The sequence below is a fragment of the Mobula hypostoma genome, chromosome 2, assembly GCF_963921235.1.
Source record: "Mobula hypostoma chromosome 2, sMobHyp1.1, whole genome shotgun sequence".
Lineage (NCBI taxonomy): Eukaryota > Metazoa > Chordata > Chondrichthyes > Myliobatiformes > Myliobatidae > Mobula > Mobula hypostoma.
The window spans coordinates 97,634,913-97,659,574 of record NC_086098.1 but is presented as its reverse complement, the minus strand read 5'-3'; the positions used below and the strand labels follow the sequence as shown (position 1 = coordinate 97,659,574).

Here is a 24,662-nt window from a genome sequence, read left to right as displayed (position 1 = left end):
TGAAATGATCCACATGGTTGGCATGCAAAACAAAGCTGTTCACAAGACCTTGGTGCATGTGACAATTAAAAATCAAATTACCTGTCAAATCCATGCTGACCTTCAAGTATCTATGCTAATCCCAGTTACCAGCTCTTGACCATTAAGCTACCATAAATTGATGACTTTAGTGCTCATTGTTATACTTAAATGCGAGAAAATCCGCTTCCAACACTAACACGGACACTTCATTTCTCCAACCCCTCCCTTCCTCAGGTTCCCCACAAATTCTTCCACCCATTATTCTGGATCCATGCCTTCTAGTTTTAGGTCTGGTTTGGGCAGGGAGAGGCAGCGAAGGGCGCGGGTGGGTGAGAGAGTAAGCGGGTTCGGGGTAAGTTGGAGCGTGTGGCCGGGAAGGCAGCAGGTGTGGAAACAAAGTGGTGCCGGGGCGGGGCCGGTGTGTTGGTGGTGGACGGAGAGAGAGGGAGGGGCCGCGGGGGCGGGGCCGGTGGCGCGCGTTACCCGCTCCCGGGCCGGGCCGCGCCGCGCGCGGCGGGGGGGGGTGGGTTGGTGGGGGGTTAGGCCCCGCCCCGCCCCGCCCCCCTCCTGCCCACCTTGCCAGCGCCCAGCCGCAGCATCAGCACCGCGCCGAGCCGAGTCGAGCATTAGTCCGGATTGGGCGGAGGGCTAACCGTGCGGCTGCACCCTTCCTCGGCAATCGCAGTGGTTTCTGGAGTGCGGCCGGTCGGGCGCGGAGATGTCGGCCTCGCTGGGCCCCCGCGCCCCCGTCACCGCCACCGCCACCGTGCCCGACCTGAGCCATCTGACCGAGGAGGAGCGGAGCATCATCATGGCCGTGCTGGACCGGCAGCGTGAGGAGGAGCGCAAGGAGGAGGCGATGCTCAAGTAAGCGCCGTGCGTGGTCCCTGCTCCAGGTGATGCCCGGGGCTCCACTACTTCCGTTGGCTGGCCGGCCGGCCGGCTCTGTGGTCGGGGGACGGCCGTTACCTGGCGGGATGGGGTCGTGCCACCCAGTGTGGCCCCTTCCATTCCGTTGATGCCGTGGGGAGTCGGGTTGGCACTGGTGCCGTGTGAGATGAAGGGGGGCGGTAGTGGAGTCCGGCCGTATCCCGGTACCCCGACCCCGGACCCGGCCCGGCGGCGCCGATCTCTGCGGCTGGGTTGCCCTGTCCCACCCCGTTCCCCCAAGTAGCGCACCCTGTTGTGCAGGAATACATGTTGTCTCATCCCATTATAGACGTGGGTGGGTGGGTGGGTGGGATGCATTTGGATGGGGTGGGTGTGTTTAAAAAGACACCATTAAATCTAGCAAGGCGAATACATTGTTGGACCGCTCCCATTTTCTTTCAAAGAACCTTTTTATTTACAATTTTCCATCAGTCTTTTTTAAAAAACTAATTTATTTTATATGTTTATGTATCAACTACTGCATCACAGTTTTGTCGTCTGCATTGGTATACTTGTGAATTCAGTCTTTTTTTCAGAATTTAGAGTAATTTTGTATTGGCTGACCCGTAAATGATGTTACATTGTGGCTGAAACCTAGCTGTCAAAGCGCTTGCGTATGTTTAGCATTAAGTATTCAAGGCCGAGATCAAAGAATGTCACAACTGTAGTGTGTTTCGTGATTATCTGTGGGTGTGTCTAATATTTTAATACCTGATGTTGTGCATAATCTCTGTGTTTTGTCAATACTGCTAGAGTTGTTGGAAGAATTAAAAATATTTATTCAATGTGTCAAATTGTGTGGCAAAGCACTCAATTATGTTGAATAACAGAGCAGTTTCAAACTAGTGGCCACTTCATTGATTTCAATTTCATTGTCTCTAGAAAGGCCAACACTTCCTCTACTTCCCTTGAAATGTCAGTATCTTCAATTCCATGTTATTTGTCAGGGTACAGTAGTGAAATGGGTTTGGATGGCTGACAACTTGTCAGTGATGTTCTGGAGATCAGGGAAATAAATCTAATAAAACAAGATAACCCCTTGTGCAACAGCTTTCTATTTTGTATTTTATGTTAATTATGGGGTTGGTGTGTTGAGAAACAGTCCTATTGTTTAAATAATATTTTGTACAGCGGCATACATGGGGAAAGCAAATTTGTTTATCCTTACAGTGATTTAATCTGTACATTTTTAATATTAGTTGTCAAATGAATGACACATTGTTTTGTGGATTTAACTCAAAAACTATCTAGTATGCAACCAAAGACTCTGAGAAGTTAATGATTTTTATAAGAGACTAAAATTTTACTCAATATTTTAAATAAAATTAGTCTTTACCTTAGTTTCCCTTTCCCTTGATTTCCTGCCAGAATTCAGAATATGCTAGTACTCCTTAAGTTTCTTAAGACACTGATTTTATTGGATGAACAGGGATTTCCTTTAACCAGATGTCAGGAACACTAAACCAATTGTCTTCATCTTCTACCACAAGCAATTTTTCCTAAACCTCCAAATCCATACTTTTCCTTAACTGTTTGAGATTGCAGCATGATCTGTGGACCCCACCCATACACTGATAAAGAGGATTTTCACCTCCATGGCATTGCAGACTCTGCCGTGATTCGTCTAATCCTTTGCTGATATCCATGTTGTTTTTACCAATGTGTTTAACTTCCAACAATCTACAGGATGTCCTCGTTTGTTTTTCCCTTCATGAGGGTCTGGTCTTTATTATGTCTTCCATATCTTAAACCCTCCAGGAAACCTTGCATCTCAAATTTTGCTATAATGGCTCATTATGTTTTAATATACCATTAATGTACTTTGACAGGTCACAAGTATCACCTTTCCCTTTTGGAGTGTCATGTCTAATGCTGTTTTGTGATAATGCTTCTGTGCATCATCTTGGGACATTTTGCAGCAGCTACATAAGTACAACTTGTTTTTGTTGATTGTCATGATGTTCTTTTGTGTTTAAGTGTTCACTCCACAATGTGTTTTAATCTTGTCCATGAAATGGGAAATGGTGAGTTTAATGACATCCAGTGCAAACATCTTTGAGCATTATTGATATATTCAAGATGGGTAAAGTATCAATTCATTGGAGAATTCAGCAAGATCACATGATATGGTAATTTTTAAAGATGTAACATTCAAGTAGTTAGGAATCTGTTCTGAAATATCTAGATTTTGTTTATTTTAGGTTTAGAATTCATGTTCTTAATGTAATAAAAGTGAAAATGTGACAAATGATGTTGAGATTGGACATGCCATCAAAAATTATGGGAAGATGGCAGGAGAATGGGGCTGAGAGGGAAAACAAATCAGCCATGATTAAATGGTGGAGTAAACTTGCTGGGCCGAGTGGCCTCATTCTGCTCCCATGTCTTATGGCCTTATTTGGTATGGGTGCTTGTTACCTAATCAGAAGATCTGCTTGTTATTTAGCCGTACAGCAGGTTTCATCTGTGGAATATGGTTGGTATCTTGACTTCCGTCTGCCTTTATTTGCTGGTCTTGTCCATGTGACTATGCATGTCTGTTGATGAGCTAGTAGGAAATAACCAGATCAGCAACTACTGTGCCAAAAATGCATACACTACGGCTGTTTACGTTTTGAAGCTCTGACTGCAGTATTGGGCAAGTGGGGAAAATGTAACAATTAGTTTAATTTTTGTCTGTGTGACAAATTGTATCTTGAGTTTCTGTACACCATTCAGGTGCTATCTGTGGCTTTGTCTGGTGATCTGCTCTGATACTGATAATGTTCTATAATTGTATAGTATGGCAATGGGTTGGTTTGAAAAGTCCTGTGTTTTGTTTTTAATTTCATGTAGTGACTCGCACAATTCACCTGATAATTCGCTGCCTGTGCAAAACTGCTGCCACAACCAGAAAAATCATAGGGACAAGAGAAGGCTATTTGCCCTGTTTGAGTCTATTCTGTCAGTAAATTAGACCTTCTTTGGTCTGAGCACCAACTCCTGTAAATTACCATGTTTCCATATGTCTTGTGTTGTGCACAATTCTATCCATCCCATTTAAAAAAAAATTAACTCTAATTATCACCTTGATCTGGATGAGGATGCTGAATGTCAGGGAAATCGGTCAATATTTTTGCTTTTCATTATTGCCAAATAACTTCCTTCCTCCAGGAAATGTTTATGTCTGCTTCTACTTTGTAGAAGACAAAATTTATTTATGTAATTGTCGGTGGCCTATATTTATGAAACAATATTCTTATAAACACATTGAGGTTTGGGGCTATAATGTTTAAAATATCTTCCCAGTCATTGAAAGTGCCTTCCTGATTATTTGAACCAACCAAAAGCCAAATTTTCTGAGAGTGTCAGCAAGTAGTCTTGCAGATTTGTACTTCACCGTAGCTAACTTTGAGCAGGCAATCAATCTGAAAGTTCTGTGCTATGCAGATTAAATCTGGTTCCAAAGTGTAACTATAGGGTGTGTGCTTGAGGCTGCTTTCAGGTGCTTTGTTGTGCCAGAAACAAGAATCACACAGAAATTACCTAAATAAAGACTGCTGTGGTGTAAGGCTTATATAAAAGTTCTCTATGCTAAATTGGAATCTATACATTCTCTTGTGGGGTGTATATTTGTTGATAATCTGTGGGGTTAGTATAATTAGAATTGGGACATTTTCCTGCAGAATGCAGTTGCTCACAAATTGGTTTGGCAGCATGTTTTCCTTTTTGTGGCAACAGTTCACACTTAGCCATTTGGAAGCATTGAGTGAGTCACGTTGGTTTTTAATTCCACATGATATCATAAGTTCTGTATTGCTAATAAATTTAATTCACTGTAGAAATCTCAACCAGATTAAAAATAGAAGGAATGCTCTTTGTACTGTACTATAACTGCCTATACTCACCCCTGTTTCTCATTAGGGTTAGGTTGGTAGATTGGAAATTAACTAATGAGGTTGGTTCCAAGTCAGTCCCTCATTGTGTTGCTGGGAATGGAATGGAATCTGCCAGTCTGTGCATTGATAAGTAGTAGCCTCTCCTTTCAGTGAACCAGGCTCTGCTGGGATTTTTCAGTCCGGATGATTGATTTTTATGGTAAGAAATCTCAGATTGAAAAAGCAACAGTGCTGTGTGGTTCATTCTGGGATTTGGAGTTATTGACTCGTACAGTATGGAAATAGGCTCTTCAGCACACTGTCTGTGCTGAACATTACCTTTTTTTTACTCCAATCCAACAATAATCCCTCTTTTTTTCATATTCTGTCTATATTTACATTTACTGCCCTAGATTCTACTCCTCCCCTCCTTCCAAACGCAATATGGGTAATTTGCAGTGGTCAACCTACATGCAAGCATTTGGGACATCAGAGGAAACCCATGTAGTGAAATTATGCAAGCTCTATTTCTACTGGATATATCTGAGGTCAGGATTGAACCTGGTTCTGGAGTTATGAGACGGCAGCTCTACTAACTGTGCCACGGTCCCTATGCTGGTGGGGAGGTGGGAGGGTGGAATGGGTATGAGAGCTGCCTTCAATTTCAAGTGATGTTAACTTGATGTTAAGTTTTTATTACTCCACAAGAAGTAACTGATATTACATAAAATATGTATGCTGGAAATACTGAAATAGAGAGAAAATGCAGGAAATGATCAGCAAGTCAGGCAACAGCGTTAATTAGCGATCTTGTCGTGAGAGGCCCCTTGGGTAAGAGTGACCATAATATGGTGGAATTCTTCATTAACATGGAGAGTGACGTAGTTAATTCAGAAACAAAGGTTCTGAACTTAAAGAGGGGTAACTTTGAAGGTATGAGACATGAATTAGCTAAGATAGACTGGCAAATGACACTTCAAGGATTGACGGTGGATATGCAATGGCAGGCATTTAAAGGTTGCATGGATGAACTACAACAATTGTTCATCCCAGTTTGGCAAAAGAATAAATCAAGGAAGGTAGTGCACCCGTGGCTGACAAGAGAAATTAGGGATAGTATCAATTCCAAAGAAGTAGCATACAAATTAGCCAGAGAAAATGGCTCACCTGAGGACTGGGAGAAATTCAGAGTTCAGCAGAGGAGGACAAAGGGCTTAATTAGGAAGGGGAAAAAAGATTATGAGAGAAAACTGGCAGAGAACATAAAAACGGACTGTAAAAGCTTTTATAGATATGTAAAAAGGAAAAGACTGATAAAGACAAATGTAGGTCCCCTGCAAACAGAAACAGGTGAATTGATTATGGGGAGCAAGGACATGGCAGACCAATTGAATAATTACTTTGGTTCTGTCTTCACTAAGGAGGACATAAATAATCTTCCAGAAATAGTAAGGGACAGAGGGTCCAGTGAGATGGAGGAACTGAGCGAAATACATGTTAGTAGGGAAGTGGTGTTAGGTAAATTGAAGGGATTGAAGGCAGATAAATCCCCAGGGCCAGATGGTCTGCATCCCAGAGTGCTTAAGGAAGTGGCCCAAGAAATAGTGGATGCATTAGTGATAATTTTTCAAAACTCGTTAGATTCTGGACTAGTTCCTGAGGATTGGAGGGTGGCTAATGTAACCCCACTTTTTAAAAAAGGAGGGAGAGAGAAACCGGGGAATTATAGGCCGGTTAGCCTAACGTCGGTGGTGGGGAAACTGCTGGAGTCAGTTATCAAGGATGTGATAACAGCACATTTGGAAAGCGGTGAAATGATCGGACAAAGTCAGCATGGATTTGTGAAAGGAAAATCATGTCTGACGAATCTCATAGAATTTTTTGAGGATGTAACTAGTAGAGTGGATAGGGGAGAACCAGTGGATGTGGTATATTTGGATTTTCAAAAGGCTTTTGACAAGGTCCCACACAGGAGATTAGTGTGCAAACTTAAAGCACACGGTATTGGGGGTAAGGTATTGGTGTGGGTGGAGAATTGGTTAGCAGACAGGAAGCAAAGAGTGGGAATAAACGGGACCTTTTCAGAATGGCAGGCGGTGACTAGTGGGGTACTGCAAGGCTCAGTGCTGGGACCCCAGTTGTTTACAATATATATTAATGACTTGGATGAGGGAATTAAATGCAGCATCTCCAAGTTTGCGGATGACACGAAGCTGGGTGGCAGTGTTAGCAGTGAGGAGGATGCTAAGAGGATGCAGGGTGACTTGGATAGGTTGGGTGAGTGGGCAAACTCATGGCAGATGCAATTTAATGTGGATAAATGTGAAGTTATCCACTTTGGTGGCAAAAATAGGAAAACAGATTATTATCTGAATGGTGGCCGATTAGGAAAAGGGGAGGTGCAACGAGACCTGGGTGTCATTATACACCAGTCATTGAAAGTGGGCATGCAGGTACAGCAGGCGGTGAAAAAGGCGAACGGTATGCTGGCATTTATAGCGAGAGGATTCGAGTACAGGAGCAGGGAGGTACTACTGCAGTTGTACAAGGCCTTGGTGAGACCACACCTGGAGTATTGTGTGCAGTTTTGGTCCCCTAATCTGAGGAAAGACATCTTTGCCATAGAGGGAGTACAAAGAAGGTTCACCAGATTGATTCCTGGGATGGCAGGTCTTTCATATGAAGAAAGACTGGATGAACTGGGCTTGTACTTGTTGGAATTTAGAAGATTGAGGGGGGATCTGATTGAAACGTATAAGATCCTAAAGGGATTGGACAGGCTAGATGCGGGAAGATTGTTCCCGATGTTGGGGAGGTCTAGAACGAGGGGTCACAGTTTGAGGATAGAGGGGAAGCCTTTTAGGACCGAGGTTAGGAAAAACTTCTTCACACAGAGAGTGGTGAATCTGTGGAATTCTCTGCCACAGCAAACTGTTGAGGCCAGTTCATTAGCTATGTTTAAAAGGAAGTTAGATATGGCCCTTGTGGCTACAGGGGTCAGGGGGTATGGAGGGAAGGCTGGGTTCTGAGTTGGATGATCAGCCATGATCATAATAAATGGCGGTGCAGGCTCGAAGGGCCGAATGGCCTACTCCTGCACCTATTTTCTATGTTTCTATGTTTCTATGTTTATAGCAACCCTGGCCTTGCTTTTTGGCGAGATTCCTTTTTTCCCATCTGTTTCTCCTTACCCTCTCAGCCATTTAAAGCTGACTTGTTTCCCTGTTTCTGATGATTTTTGACTTGACATATAAATTCTGTTTCTGTCTCCATAGCTGTGTTCTGACCTCCTAGGTATTCTGAGCATTAAGTAAATCTTCTGTTTCATTGAGGTGAAAGTTCATTTAATTTGTGGAATCTACTGAGTTTGGGGAGGTTAACCTGCATTATAGTCTTGGGTATAACTCTAAACTGCAACCGGTGATGAGGCTCTCATTGGGGACTTTCAGAACTTTGGGGAAAGTGGAGTTACCCCTTAAGGCTGATTTATACTTGTGCGTCAAATGGACGGCGTAGGTACGGCGTAGCCGCAAACCCTACCCAGTGCCTTTGCGGATCTCTACGCCGTAGCCTGATGCACACCTCTCCCAAAATGTAACTATGCGTCGCGGCAACGTAGACCGCAACAACTGTGATTGGTCTACTTGGTAGCATTGCATTTCCTCCTACACTGCAGTAGCTTCCCATTGGGTGACTGAAGGGCAGGGAAGGAACTCTGGCTGCAATGCTTTCCATAAAGCTTTACAGACCTCCGAAATTATGGAGGACACATTTTGCTTTTATGAAAAAAGACGCTCGCTTTAAACTTGTTTACCTCGAGAAAGACTACCATGACCATGAAGCCTTGCACGGGCAGGTGTGTGTGCATACATGACATGCCTGAATTGCAGAGCGATGTAGACACACCAACGCACAAGTATAAATGCTCACAATGGCATAGCTCACTTGCGCAGGCTACGGCGTTTAGTCATTCATTACTCCCAGGGAGTGCTCTGACCCGAAATGGTAGCACCTGCAAGGATTCCTGCTCAGGATACGAGCGAAGGCCAACGGCTGATCCGACAGGTTCAGTAAGTGAACTTATGACGGAGAAGGCGGATGAGCTAGGACCTTAAGTGTCGACGGCTATAGTATAGGCGGATGAACATTTGGGAAGAGAAATGGCGATTTCTTTAGTTCGCTCAACGGAAGGCAATAGCAAACCACCATTTATTTACATTTATCCAGTTATGTTATATGGCTCAGAATGTTGGACAATATCTAGTAACCTGAGGAAATGAATTGAAGCAGCAGAGATGTAGTTTTTGAGGAGGATGTAAAGAATATCATGTACGAAATGAATATCTAATGAGGATGCCATGAACAGAGGAAACACAAAAAGAGAAATAATGTATGAGATCATGAAAAGGCAACGTAACTTCATTGGACATGTGATTAGGAAAGAGGAGTTAGAATGCACAGTAATTATGGGAAAGATTGAAGGGAAGAAAGCAAGAGGAAGACAAAGACAAATGATGATAGAGACAGCAGCCAGAGAACTGGAAATGAATACCAATGAATTGATCCACTTGACCCGAAACAGGAGTGTGTGGGCCATGGCGGTCAAAGTTCAAACTGGCCACGGCACCTGATGATGATGATGAACCTGCATTAACCATCTTTGCTGCTTTGAATCAAAGACAAGTAACAATACGTCATTAATATTAGATGGAACGCTGCATGTGAAATGCACTACTTGAGGCCAACAAAGATAAAACTGAAGCATAAACATATAAAAATATATTTTGATGAAGTTTAACCCACACTTTATAAAAAAGCAGAACAAAAATCCTGCTGAGCACCTGGTTATTTATAATCTTTGGGAACAAAAATATTTACTAATGAATGTAAGTACAAAATCGTAGAATTGTATATAACAGAAATAAGCTCTTTGCCGCACAACATACATGCTAACCTTTTTGCCTGTCCATACTAATCCTATCTGCCCACTTTAGGTCTGGTGCCTTTGATGTCATGCCTATTTAATTCTCTGTATAAATGTCTCTTAATGTGTCTAATCTACCGTCTTCTCTGACAATGATTTCCAACTATCATCCACCCTATAAGGATGTCTGCCTTACTGGGGTGGGGTTGTGGATGGAAACTTCGTGCTCGGATACCCTCTTAAACTCCTTCCTCTTGCTTTACACCTATGCTCTTTTGTTTTTGTTACCCCATGGGAGGGAAATAAATTGTAACTTCTAAATATGTTCTGTGGAGAGTACATCGACTGGCTGCATCACAGCTAAGTATGGAAACACCAACACCCTTGAACAGAAGATCCTACAAAAGGTAGTGAATACAGCCCAGTCCATCATGGGTAAAACTGTCCCCACCAATGAGCATATCTACGTGGAGCATTGTTGCAGGAAAGCAGCATGCATCGTCAGGAAACCCTCCCAAACCCCCCGTAACCAGCCCCGCTCCCCCACCAGCCAGGACATGCTCTCTTCTTGCTGCTGCCATCAGGTAAAAGGTACAAGAGCCTCAGGACTCTCACCGCCAGGTTCAGGAACAGTTATTACCCCTGAACTATCAGACTCTTGAACCAGTGGGGATAATATCCTTCAATTTCACTTGCCCCATCACTTAACTGTTTCCCACTACCCATAAACTCATTTTCAAGGCCTCTTCATCTCATGTTCTCAATATTTATTGTTTATTTATTAATAATTTTTCTCATTTTTGTATCTGCACAGTTGGTTGTCTTTAGCATACTGGTTGTCCACCCTGTTGGTGCGGTCTTTCATTGATTCTATTATGCTTATTGGATTTATTGATTTTTCCCACAAGAAAAATGAATCTCGGTTGTATATGGTGACATATATGTACTATGATAAATTTGCTATGAACTTTATAGAGTGGTAGCAGAACAGTTGTCTCTACAATTCTATGGCTGTAAGTTTAGCAACAAAATCTTGGTTCACTCCATCTGTGGTGATTATTAAGCAGCTAATGCGAGAAATAGAAGCAAGACTAGGCTATTCAATAAGTTCATGACACATTTTTTATCTTAGCACCATTTCCATGCATTAACCTCATAATCAATTGAATCCTTAAACATCTGAATATACATTGGTCTCTATCAGTGATATTCTTAGTGACTGAGCCTCCTCAGCCAGCTGGGTAGATGGAGAATTCCAAAGATTTGATAATCTCTAGGTCAAAAAATTTCTTCTTGGTCCCAAATGGTGAGCTTCCTATTTTCAGAATACTAACCCAGATTATCCCAGCCCAGCCAGAGAAATCAACAACTCTGCATCTACTACTCTGTCAATCCCTATGAGGTTTCACTGTTACAATGAGAACACATCTCATGCTTCAAAATGCAAGAGCACGTGTCCAGTCATCACAATCATGTGATAAATTCACTATCTCATGAAACAATCTGATGAACCTTTGCTGTTCTCCCTCTGTTGCAAACATATTAGAATATAGTACATCACAACCTTCTAAACTATTCTAATGTCAATCTAATAGCCCTCCATTTTTCTTTCATCCATGTGCCTATCTATAAGTCTCTTAAATGTCCCTAATGTATCTGCCTGTTCCACCATACCTGGCAGCGTGTTTCCATGCACTCACCGTTCATTGTGTTTTTTTTAAAGAACCTCCTCTGAACTTCCCTCTATGCTTTCCTTCAATCATCTTAAAATTATGCTCCCTCATTCTTCTAAGTAGAAAGATCAAACCTGTTCACCACAGTCATACCAGAGCCCTACTTCATCTTTACTCTTGTCCTCATTTACTTTCCTAGTCACTTGCTGTATGTGTACATTAAATTTCAGTGATTTATATAGAAGGACACCAAGTCTGTCAGAACAGCAGACACCTTTCAGTTGCTCATAGTTTTAAAAATACTTAGCTTTTCTTTTTCTGTTTTCAGGGAATAGCACTTTCAGTTTTTCTATTACAGTCATATATCCCTTTCTTGGAACATGTCTCCGCCGCCAACTTACTCCAGTTGGCTTTAGGATTCGTTTTTGAGCCGCTCAATTTGGACCTTCTGAGGATCCCAGGTACTCACATTTTATTGACTCTGCCTCCCGTCGCTTCTCCCGTCAAGCTCTGAAGGCGACCCTCCCTGCCATGAGGTGGTACTTGGCGTCCCTATCCCAGACCCTTCCACACCTCAGGGACACTTTCTTCGCTGTTTGTAATGGTCCTGCCCGTTATTTCATCCTCCGTTGGATCCATAAGTGCAATTGCTGTTTTTTTGACTTTGTCATGTTAGGCAAGGATCACAAGATCTTACATCTGCAGATCCCAGGGCCTGCTGGCCCTGACACTAGCAGGCATTAACTTCAGATTGCAGACCCTGCCATTGATCTCGCTGGACTCCAGCAACGACCATGGACATCTTCAAAGCGATTGCACAACCACCAGATGCGACTCCAGCCTTGAACTCCAGGCCGGGTCTTTATGTTCTGCTATTGTGACTCCCATCTCCCCTTCCCCCACCACCACCCTGCAATCCTGTCTCCCTCAGATCCCACTGTCAGCTCCTGGGCCCTCAGAGGCTTCATCTTCCTCTCACCCCAACCCTCCCCCCTCCACTGACACCACCAGCCTCCCCCCTCTGATCCCACTTCTCATCCGTGCCAGGTCTTTAACACCCCCTCTGACCTTCAACTGTCTGAGGCAGAGCGCTCTGTCCTCAGTAAGGGCCTCACCTTTGTCCCCCTTCACCCACATCTCAATGAGTTCCGCGTATGCCATGACGCTGAACTATTCCGCCGCCTCCGTCTTCAAGCCTACTTCTTTGGCAAGGACTCTCCCACCCCCACTGATGACCCCTTCTCCCGTCTTCAACCCTCCTCCTCTTCATGGACACCCTGCTCTGGTCTTCTGCCTGCTCTGGATCTCTTTATTGCTAACTGCCGAAGGGACATCAACCGTCTCGACTTCACCGCACCTTGTCCCCATTCCAACCTCCCTCCTTCCGAACACTGTGCTCTCCACTCCCTCCGCACCAATCCTAACGTTACCATAAAACCCGCTTATAAGGTGGGCACTGTTGTAGTCTGGTGTACTGACCTCCACCTTGCAGAGGCACAGCGACAACTCGCTGATACCTCCTCTTATTTACCCCTCGATCATGACCCCACCAAGGAGCACTAGGCCATTGTCTCCCACACCATCACCAGCTTTATCCGCTCAGGGGATCTTCCATCCACTGCTACCAACCTTATAGTTCCCACACCCCGCACTTCCCGTTTCTACCTCCTACCAAGATCCACAAACCTGCCTGTCCAGGTAAACCCATTGTCTCAGCTTGCTCCTGCCCCACCGAACTGATTTCTGCATACCTCAACACTGTTTTATCCCCCCTTGTTCAATCCCTTCCGACCTATGTTCGTGACACTTCTCACGCTCTGAAATTTTTCGATGATTTTAAGTTCCCTGGTCTCCACTGCTTTATTTTCACCATGGATGTCCAGTCCCTATATACTTCCATCCCCCACCAGGAAGGTCTCAAAGCTTTCTGCTTCTTTTTGGATTCCAGACCTAACCAGTTCCCCTCTACCACCACTCTGCTCCGTCGAGCGGAATTTGTTCTTGCACTTAATAATTTCTCCTTTGGCTCCTCCCACTTCCTCCAAACTAAAGGTGCAGCCATGGGCACCCATATGGGTCCCAGCTATGCCTGCCTTTTTTTTGGCTTTGTGGAACAATCCACGTTCCAAGCCTATACTGGTATCTGTCCCCTGCTTTTCCTTCGCTCCATCGACGACTGCATTGGCACTGCTTCCTGTACACATGCTGAGCTTGTTGACTTCATTAACTTTGCCTCCAACTTTCACCATGCCCTCAAGTTTACCTGGTCCATTTCCGACACCTCCCTCCCCTTTCTAGATCTTTCTGTCTCTATCTCTGGAGACAGCTTATCCACTGATGTCTACTATAAGCCTACGGACTCTCACAGCTACCTGGACTATTCCTCTTCTTGCCCTGTCTCTTGCAAAAATGCCATCCCCTTCTCGCAATTCCTCCGTCTCCGCCACATCTGCTCTCAGGATGAGGCTTTTCATTCCAGGACGAAGATGTCCTCCTTTTTTAAAGAAAGGGGCTTCCCTTCCTCCACCATCAACTCTGCTCTCATGCGCATCTCTCCCATTTCACGTACATCTGCTCTCACCCCATCCTCCCGCCGCACCACTAGGGATAGGGTTCCCCTTGTCCTCACCAACCACCCCACCAGCCTCTGGGTCCAACATATAATTCTCCGTAACTTCCACCACCTCCAGCGGGATCCTACCACTAAGCACATCCCCCCTCCCCCCCGCTTTCCGTAGGGATCGCTCCCTACGTGACTCCTTTGTCCATTCGTCCCCAATCTCCCTCCCAGCACTTCTCCTTGTAAGCGGAACAAGTGCTACACATGCCCTTACACTTCCTCCCTCACCACCATTCAGGGCCCCAGACAGTCCTTCCAGGTGAGGCGACACTTCACCTGTGAGACGGCTGGGGTGATGTACTGCGTCCAGTGCTCCCGATGCGGCCTTTTATATATTGGCGAGACCCGACGCAGGCTGGGAGACCGTTTTGCTGAACACCTACACTCTGTCCGCCAGAGAAAGCAGAATCTCCCAGTCCTCTACTGTCAAGATGAAGCCACACTCAGGTTGGAGGAACATCACCTCCATTCTGTCTGGGTAGCCTCCAACCTGATGGCATGAACATTGACTTCTCAAACTTCCACTAATGCCCCACCACCCGCTCATACCCCATCCGTTATTTATTTATTTATATACTCATTATTTTTCTCTCTCTCTCCTTTTTCTCCTTCTGTCCCTCACTATACTCCTTGCCCATCCTCTGGGCTTCCCCCTTCCCCCTTTCTTTCTCTCTAGGCCTCCTGTCCACGATCCTCTCATATCCCTTTTGCCAATCAACTTTCCAGCTCAGCATCCCTCCCTCTCCTGTCTTCTCCTATCATTTCGGATCTCCCCCTCCCCCTCCTCCTTTCAAATTTCTTACTATCTCTTTCAGTTAGTCCTGACGAAGGGTCCTAGCCCGAAACGTCGACTGTACCTCTTCCTATAGATGCTGCCTGGCCTGATGAGTTCACCAGCAATTTTTATGTGTGTTGCTTCAGTTTTTCCAGTTTGTATTCCATTTGCCATGTTCTCACCTGTTTATGTAACCTGTTGGTAATCTCCCAAACTGTGCTGCATCTGGCATCTTCCTTGAAAACCTTTGTCTTTGTATTACCTCGATTGCATTCAAAATGATAGGTTCTCAGCCAGAATACAGTTACGCTGTTGATTGCTAGAGTGCACTTACAGGGCAAACAAAAAAGTTACCCCAAGCCAGGGCTGTCCCTGAATTAATCATCAGTCTAAGTGTACAGCTTTATATTATTTTTCATTTCAGCATATACAGTAAGTATCAATTCATATTTGTAAATTAGGGGGGCATTTCTTCACATTGCTGTGGATGGGTTGTCAGCACAAATTCTGATTGTGCTTCAGAGTACGTTCTAGGCCTTTTTTAATGAAAGGAAACATTCTGTGCCTTTTTTAACCACCACCTATATTCTCTGAGGAATGGCACAGTAGTGGTGCTGCTGTCTCATAGTTCAATTGGTGGTCATTTACTTTTGAACTGCCTATGGGATCTTTGTGGTGTCAGATTTCCCATGCAACCTATTTCATTAGTTGTAAAGTGCTTTGGGGTATCGTCAGATAGTGAAAGTTAAATTGTGCTAAATCATTCTTGGTTGTGTTTTTGCAAGTGTGGTGTTGGAGAAAGCATTTTTGTATCTTATTGCATTTGACCAAAAAATGTTAGTGTGTCTAAAATTTTTCTCCAACACTGCAGAACATTTATGACAGCCACGTGAAACCTTGTTCCCATTATTGTTGGAGAAACCTAACCCAGACCAGGTAATGACTTTGTAGAGAAAAGACCCTGCGTTTCTAGTTGCCTGGCACTTTAATTCACCAGCTACTGCCACTTTCACCTTTTTGTATGGGCTTCTATTATAATGAAGTCCAATGTAAATTTGTGGGAATGGAGGGAAAGCAGCCTCTGAGTGAATGGATTATAACAGAAATGACCAGTTCCAACAGAGATAGAAAAAGCAAATTCCATTAAAAATTGGGAATTAGATATTGAGTCCAGAAGGCTTAAACATATCCAGACAAAAGATGTGTTATTCCTCAAGCTCGCTTTGAGCTATGTTATACCATTCATGAGGCCACAGAAAAATGGGATAGGGTAGAAGCAGAATGATGTATTGAAGTGAAAAGCAACTGGAAGCTTTGTGTCATTCATCTGAATTAAAAGCAGGTTCTCCACAAAGCGATGCCAAAACTTAATTTGGTCACTTCAGTGTGGAAGAAACTCCACTGTAAACATTTTATGCAGGATATTTGATTAGCAGCAATGGAAAAGAAGCAGAGTTCTATCAGGTGTAAGTGAAGGTCACCACATCCCTCATCCTTGCCTGTTCTAGATCCACCTAGACATTCTGCTATATTAGGCAAAGCAGAGTGAAAACACTCAGTGGCTGAGAAGGTCTCTTCTTACTGTTACAGGAGATTTTGTTAAACCCAGAGAACAGAAGGTGAATGGCAAATCTTGTCACAAATGACAATAAATTACATAAAATATATCTCACCTGTCAAGATTGCTTGTGCAGTGTGTTCCTTTTTCATTCTTCCTTTAGATATCACAATGGTAATTTAGTGAAGTATTTGAGGGGTGACTGATTTGAACAGTGATCTTTAAAATGTTTTAATCGGGTCACTGCAAAAAGTTGTATTAATTAACAAATTGATTATGTATTGATAAGGAGTGGCAAACACTGTGCCACTCACAAGTGCACACTTGTTCTTTCACTGATGCTCAGGCACATGCTTGGGTATACACCTGGTTACAGGTGTCTTTTTCCCTCTTGTTTCTATTACCTTTACTCACCTTCACAGATCCTTCATACCCACGGGACCCTCTGTTCTGAACCCTATAATTTCTCCAACCTTTCTATTTCATCACCTCTGCTCCTTCAGTTTGCAATTTTTCCTACTCTGGCTTGTTACCTGCCAGATCACTAGCCATACTTCTGCCTCTTGGATGTCAGGTGAATTCTAGTTGTGTAATGAATTACTCAGCTCCTATGGTTAATTACAAAATTTCTATTTTGCTTTCTCAGTGTTCCCATTACTGTTTTAGCTGTCCCTCAGAACTGAAGATTGTTGAGCTGGCTGCTAAGCCATACGTGAAAGCTATAGATGCTCTACGTAGGCAAGAAGTACTCAGTGAGATGAGATACTTGTAATTTTGACTACTCCATTTTAGTTTTGAATGGTGATTGTCCAGGGATTCCCAAATATTGGTGAATATGTTACTAGGAAATTTGAAAAATCATTTTTGTACTGTTTCTCAATTTCTTGCCGTGATGAGATTTGGAGTGGAGTGCCTGTTGTGGGAGATATGCAGGTGACTTGGCCAGGTTGAGCCAACTAAGTGTAATTACTGTTTCAAGCTAGGCATGTTGTCTAAAAGACAACACCAGTGTCAGTTCACTTACTATGCCAGTGATTCATTAGGTTTTGTGGAGAGATAACATTAAATACGTTGCCTGTACTTTGAGGTGCCAGCTGTAAACTGTCTGTCTCCTATGTATACTTTAATCTATGGGTTGCTAATGTTCTTTTATTCAAGAGAATGGTGATAATCCTGTAAATTATAGACTATTGAGCAGTAGGGAAACTAATAGAGAGGATTCTTCAGGATATGATTTATAAGCATTTGGAGAACCATGGTCTAATTAAGGACAGTCAACATGGCTTTGTGTGGAGCAGGCCATGTCTGATTAATTGTGATTGAACTATTTGAGGAGGTGACATTGGTGATTGAAGAGAGAGAGAACAATGGATGTTGTATCCATGGATTTTATTAAGACATTCAACAAGCTTCTGCATGATATTCTCATCCAGAAAATGAAAAAAAAAATGGTGATCTGGCTGATTGGATCCAGAATTGACTTGCCCACAGAAGTGGTGGATGGGTCTTATTTTGGATGGAGGTTGTGATAGTTGATGCTTTACAGGCATTTGTACTGGGATCTCTGTTATTTAATGTATGATTTTGAATAAAAATGTGGTAGGTAAGTGGATAAGTTCACAATTAACAAAAAGATTGGTAGCATTGTGGATGGTGTAAAAGATTAGCAAAGGATACAGTAGGATATTAATCAGTTGCAAATCTGGGCAGCTGGAGGCAAGTGGGAGCTGTTTCACTTTGGGAGATCCAACATAAGAGTTCACAGTTAATGTAGGACGCTTAACAGTGTTGATGAACCTAGGGTCTCGGGGTTTGAGTGCATCGCTCCTTTAAAGCAGTAAAGGTGTATGGCATGTGTGTCCTCATTAATTGAGACACTGAGTTCAATAGTCAGGAAGTTATATTGCAGCTTAATAAAATTCTGTTCAGGCCACATTCAGAGTATTGTATTAAAATCTCATTATAGGAAAGATGTGGAGGCTTTGGAAAGGGTGCTGAGGAAGTTTGAATTTTTTTGGGTTTAGAGGACATACTAGGAGAGGTTGGACAAACTTAGACTATTTTCTCTATCATGGCAAAGGCGAAGGGAAGACTTCAAACAAGTGTATAAAATTACTAAATAAAGTAGATAGCCAGTATTTTTGCCCAAAATTAAAGTGTCTTGTATTAGAAAATATTAGATATATGTACTTAAGGTAAGAGGAGATGATTACAATGGAAATATGTCGTGGGTGCCTGAAACGTACTGCAGGAGTAGTGAAAGGGATAAATAGCAAATAAGTGTTTAAGAGACTCTGAGATAAGCACGTGAATATGCAGAGAAGAGAGGGATGTGATCCATGTGTAGGGAAGAAAGATTAGATTAATTAGGAACTATTGGTTTAATTTGTTTGGCACAACATTGAGAGCTAAGGGGACTGTCCGGTGCTGCACTGTTTCATGTTCTATACAGGAGGGCAGGAAATCTGTGCTGCGCACTGTGGATTGTAACTATATGTGCTGTGTGTGACTATATTTAATGTATTTTACCTTGGCCCCAGAGGAACCATGTTTCATTTTGCTCTATACGTGCATATGATTGAATGACAATAAACTTGAATTTGTGATCTTGGTGACAGGTCTTGGCCAGCTAATGCTTCCTTGTTTGAAAAATTTTAAGTTCTCTATTTCCTTGTATTTGGCTAAATATTTTTGTTTTTTTGAAGCTGTATCTCTAATGCAGGTGAAGCAGGGTTTTTTGCACTTGGATTGTTTTCCAGGAGCAAAGGAAGCTGAGTGGAAACCTGAAAGAGATGTACAAATTGAGGGAAGTGGACAAGCAGATGAGGGAAACTTTTATCCCCCATAGCAGAGATGTCTGTAACCAGATAGCATACACTTTAAGCAAGGGGTAGGAGGGTTAGTGCAGATATGAGGAGGAAGTTTATTCACTTAAGAGGTGGCTGCAATCCAGAATGCACCACATGAATGGGAGGTGGAGGGATGTACTCGCCCAGCGTCAAAATAGTACAGACCATCCTTACGTAATGAACGGGTCAGGTTTTTATCATTGTCTATTAGTTGATTTTGTCTACTAGTTGATTTTGTCTACAAGACAGAAAATAACCAAATGTTAATAGTATTGTAGTAAATGGCATCAGAAGTACACACGGCTAATGGAAGGAGCAATTACTAAAAGTGGAGGGAGTGAGCGAGGAAACTAGTTCTGTTGTTTGTAGGAAAAAAAGCATGTTTGTACATTGAACTTTTGAATTTATTAATATTATGGAAGATTGTTCATATGTAGGGGTGGCCGTAAGTCGAGTGCTCAGGACGCAGCGATGGCCTGTATATGAATTAGAGTGTCGAAATTGTTACTTTTCTTGTAGTTTAACTTTCCTATGCTTGCTTATTTTTTTTATTGTGTGTAATTGTTCAATGAATTTCAGTAATTGTAGTATTGCAGATTCTGATTTTCTAGAGGTTTCTCTGCAGCCTGTGTCACCCACTGACCCTGATTATTTCATAGGGTATTCCTTATCACTGGAATGCTTTGTTACCTCTCTAATCTGAGCTAGTTTTTAGTGCAAGACGGCTGTAACTTTTTATGTTTCTTTTTTTCAACCACCTTTGTTCTTTGTCCTTATAACACCTAATAAGCGGCCATAACCTCACCAAGTTTATGCCTCATTCCTGACTTCTGAAGAACCTCTGGATCAAATATCATCACATCCAGTGCAAGATTGTAATAAATGACATGAAAAGTACCCAAGACTGATGGGAAAGAATAATTGTTAAAAATGGGGAGAGAGAGAGAGAGAGAGTTCTGTTGTTATAGGAAAAAATATGTTTGTACATAGAACTTTTGAATTTATTAATACTATTGGAGCTTGTTCATATGTAGGGGTGGCCATAGTTGGGTCTTTAGAATCCATTGATGGTCTGTATTTACAAACATTTGTAGGTAAGCACAAGGCCAAAAATGGCTTTGGATGAGTCTGGTAATCTAGGGGTACTTGATATTCGGCATGGACGTAGTGGGCAGAGGGACCTGTTTCTGTCTGGTAGAACTCAATGACTGTAACTTTGTGACTCTAAAACTGGCAGATAACAGAGGCTTTATCTCAGGATATTAAAGGCTAAGATGACGAATCTATTCTCTGACTGTTCTGAATTATTTACGTCTGAATACTGTGACCATTGATTGAATATACTTAAGGCTGAGGTAAATATATTCTGGATTATAAGGGAATTGAGACAATAGGAGTTGGGAAAGAAAGGGAAGCTTCAATCAAGATTAATTCAGCCATGATGCAAAGGGGAAGATGTTTCAAGGGGCCAGATGGTTGACACCTGCTCCAGTTTCTTTTGTATTATTCTATAAAAAATGGAATAATCTCATGAGTACAGACATAAATCTAAAGTAGATATAGGCAAATTGATGAAATGAGGAGACATAAAGCTGATTGAGTTTAATGCACTAGGTAAGAAAAACAAAGATATGGATAATTTCTAAAATGGTTGCATGGAAAAATGAGCTGGATGCTTTTGTTGAGATTTTTAAAGGTGGCAAGATGGGGTATGATTTGTTTCTTTTAAATGTCCAGTTCGATTCCCAGGCTTTATGGGAGTGTGGAGGGAAAAAGGTTATCTTGAATCTGTACAAAACGCAGTTGACTGCAGCTGGGCTACTGTATACATTCTACTATTACCACAGCATATGATGTATATAAGTTAGAGATTTGGAGAGAGTGCCAATAAGATTTAGCAGAATGGTCACAGGGTTAAGGGACCTTAGTCATGTGAGTAGATTGGATAAATTGGGATTATTTTCCTTTTGAACAGTGAAGGTAAAGGGGTAATTTGATAGATCTTCAAAAAACATTCCAGAGAATGGATAAGATAAATAAAGGGTTTACATTTGCACAATTGAAAAGTAGAAGATCTAAGATTGACTTGAAGAACACGGTTTTCTTGCATTGATTTGAAACAGTGGAGGAAGCAGATTCAATTGTCACTTTAAAAGAAGTTAAATTTAAATTAAGTTTTAAATGGTATTTGAAAGCAGGGGTGGGGGAGTGTCCAAGTGCGTAAGGAAAGAGCTGTAAAGGTCAGTTGGACTGGACTGGACTGGGCTTGTCTTGTAGGGAGTGCTATTGTTTAGATGATCTCAGTGGGTTTTTTCCATATTGTAATGATTTTTATCATGTCTCTATTGTTCTTTGACCTACAGGAATTTAAGAGAAATAGTAAAATATTGTAAGTGCTGGAAATCTGAAATTGAAAAAGGAAGTGTAAGAAACCAGCAGGCAAGGTTGCATCTCTGGAGAGTAACACAATTGGATTGGTGGCCTTTCAGCAACCCAAAGTTCAAGGAAACTTTCAACTGCAGCGGTACCTTCTGTCAACTATAGTTTTGGCATGTCATTTGAAGGAATGATGTATGCGTTGTTTGCAAGTTTGCCTTTTAGAGAACCTCTAAGCTGGAAGTAAAAAAAAAATTAAAAACCTCCCACTTTCCCATAGGATTAATTTTTATTGCACTTTGTATTGAGTTCCCATTTTCAGATTTGAATGACATTGTTTTAATATAAAGAATGAAGCATAGATTAGCATAACAGTCTGGCATATGAAACAGGTATATTAGATACAATCGGGACACTATGGGTTTAGTTGGTGTCATTGCTTGCTTAGTTCCTGCTATTTGGATGATGCCAGGTATTTATAGAGTGAAATAGATTGTGGAAAATAACTGATGCAGAGTGTGTAAGTTAATCATTAATTTCCTCTTTAAAGCTGTAGCTACTTTATCAATAATGGGATTGCAGCAAAGTAGGCTCTTTCATTTTTTTGGGTGCATGAGAATTTTGTGTTATGTATGAATAAAGTTGATCTGTTTTAGGGGGTGCTTTTGGAGAAGGTGGAATCTTTCGCAACTAAACAAATCATATAATATTTTACCCAGGTGGACTAATCTTGTGATATGTGGTGCAGAAGTGTGTCACTTTTCCACAGTTCACAAATGATGTGACATCTTGCAGAGATGGTGAGCAGCAGACCAGATAGCCCCACAAACAACTTGCAAAGGAAATAGTCACAGAGTCATATAGTATGAAAACAGCTCCTTGACCCACACAAACATCAACCAACCATATGCATAAACGTTACAGAAATCCTGTTTAATTCTCCTTATGATTGCATCAACTCTGTGCAGATTCAGCCATTTATCTAGATAGTGAGGCAATTTACGGTTGTCATTTAATCTACCTTAGTTTAGCTCTGGGATGTTGGAGGAAACAGAAGCATCCGGAGGAAGAACATAGTCATGGGAAGACAGTGCAATCTCCACGTAGACACTGAAAGAAGTCAGGATTTATGACAGATCATTGTGAGGCAGCGACTCTACCAGCTAGGCCATTTATGCCTCAGATCAGCAACCTTCAATCTGGAATTGCGATGCTGCCACAGGATTTGGATACTGTATATGGTGTAGGAGACATTGACTGATGAAAGTAGGGGTGGAATTTTCTTGGAACAAGTTACCTTTAAAAAGTATTTTAAAAGGAATGTGTTTTTCTCATGCCCAGGAATAAAATGAATGTATTGAAGTTGCTGGATCACACATTTTGTCATATCAAGGGAATAGCAGTGAACTCCACTTCAATACTTCATTCCTCCAGTTATGAACTATTTCTTGTTTGTAACAGATCTTGGAGGAGAATTTGAAAAAGAGATTTGCATCTATATAATAATTATTTTATCCAATTTATGGAATTTGTGCAAGGTGATATATTTTGGAGTAAGGGACGGGTTGGACATGTATAATAAATAGTAGAAACATTGATGACGCTGGTTAGACAAAAGGAGGATGCTACGTCAGGTTTGGCAGCCAAAATCGGGAAAATCCATTGAGTACATTTAAGGAAATCAGGAGGACCAAAAAAAAGCATGTGAAAAAACCTTGACAGATGAGCTGTGTTCCAGTCAAGATGGCATCAAGCTATGATCTCCATTAATGTTATAGTAGTTTTTTTTTCCTTAGTTTGTAGCAATAGTTTTTAGGCCAGCGTGTGTAGCTGGGGGTCAGGTTGGTGTTTAGAGACGGGGACGAAGGAGAGTTAGAGGTCGGAGCAGTGAATGAATCATGGCAGGGGTCAGAGTTTGGAGTCTGTGGTAGAAAGTCAGTAACCCTGAAGATGGCCAGTGATCTTCTGGTTGGCCATCCCCAGAAGTCCCAGGAGAAGAACCTGCTCTTGATATCCCCTTTAAAATCTCTCTCACATCTGATCTTAAACTCTTGTTTTTAGCACCCACTTCCAGGAAAAGAGACGATGTACTTTATCTTGTCTATGCTTCTTGTGATCTTGTACCTCTATCAGGTCACCCCTCAGTCTCCTATGTTCATGGGAATGAAGTCCTAGGCTGTGCAACCTCTCCTTATAACTCAAGCCCCAAGTCCAGGCAACATCCTGGTAAATCCCTTGTGTACTTATTCTTTTAACTTACCATCTTTTCTATAAGAAGGTGACCAAAACTACACCAGGGGTCCCCAACGGTTTGCGCACTACGGACCAGCCGACGGGGTCGGGGGGTGTTCAAGTTCAACAGTGCGTGACAGGGAATGACGAAAGGTGCAGTTGACTCATATCGTTTCATATCATATTGTTTCTGCATGGCCCGGTGGTTGGGGATTACTGCTTTACACTATACAGTATGAAAAATAAAAAAAAATTCTTGTAGAAAGAGGGCAAAATAGTGACTACTCAATATTTTGTTCTCTTTCTGAATTATATTTTGGAATACATAGAATAAATAATTGTAATTTATACTCTATCTATTACTCTGTACTGCTGTTGCAAAACAGCAAGTTTCATGACTTGTTAGTGATGATTCTGATTCAATACAGGTGCCCCCCCGCTTTTCGAACGTTCGCTTTACGAAACCTCACTGTTACGAAAGACCTACATTAGTACCCTGTTTTCGCTTTCAGAAGGTGTTTTCACTGTGACGAAAAAAATCAGCGCATGATAAAAATCAGCGCGCGCCCCGAGCAGCCACTCCTCCCCTGGATTCAGAACTGCATTGCTTTAACACATGCCTGTGAGCAGCCGTTTGCAAGATGAGTTCTGAGGTATTGGAAAAGCCTGAAAGAGCTCGTAAGGGTGTTACACTTAGCGTAAAACTAGACATAATTAAGCGTTTCGATCGTAGTGAACGAAGTAAGGACAACGTGAGTTTGGCTTGTGGAAACTGACGAAGATGATATTGAAGAGGTTTTGGCATCCCATGACCAAGAACTAATAGATGAAGAGCTGATGCAATTGG

The 24,662-nt window shown here is 42.2% G+C and overlaps 1 protein-coding gene across 2 annotated transcripts in view; it reads left to right on the top strand.

Moving 5' to 3' along the window:
• The first annotated feature begins 605 nt into the window (after positions 1–605).
• Positions 606–24,662, top strand: part of LOC134342316 (regulating synaptic membrane exocytosis protein 1-like) — a 622,982-nt gene continuing 598,925 nt past the window's right edge. For both annotated transcript variants that reach the window (XM_063040293.1, XM_063040291.1), the window contains exon 1: positions 606–888. In XM_063040293.1, the coding sequence (XP_062896363.1) occupies positions 740–888 (149 nt within the window). In that variant the 5' untranslated portion in view covers positions 606–739. The remainder of the gene's footprint in view (positions 889–24,662) is intronic.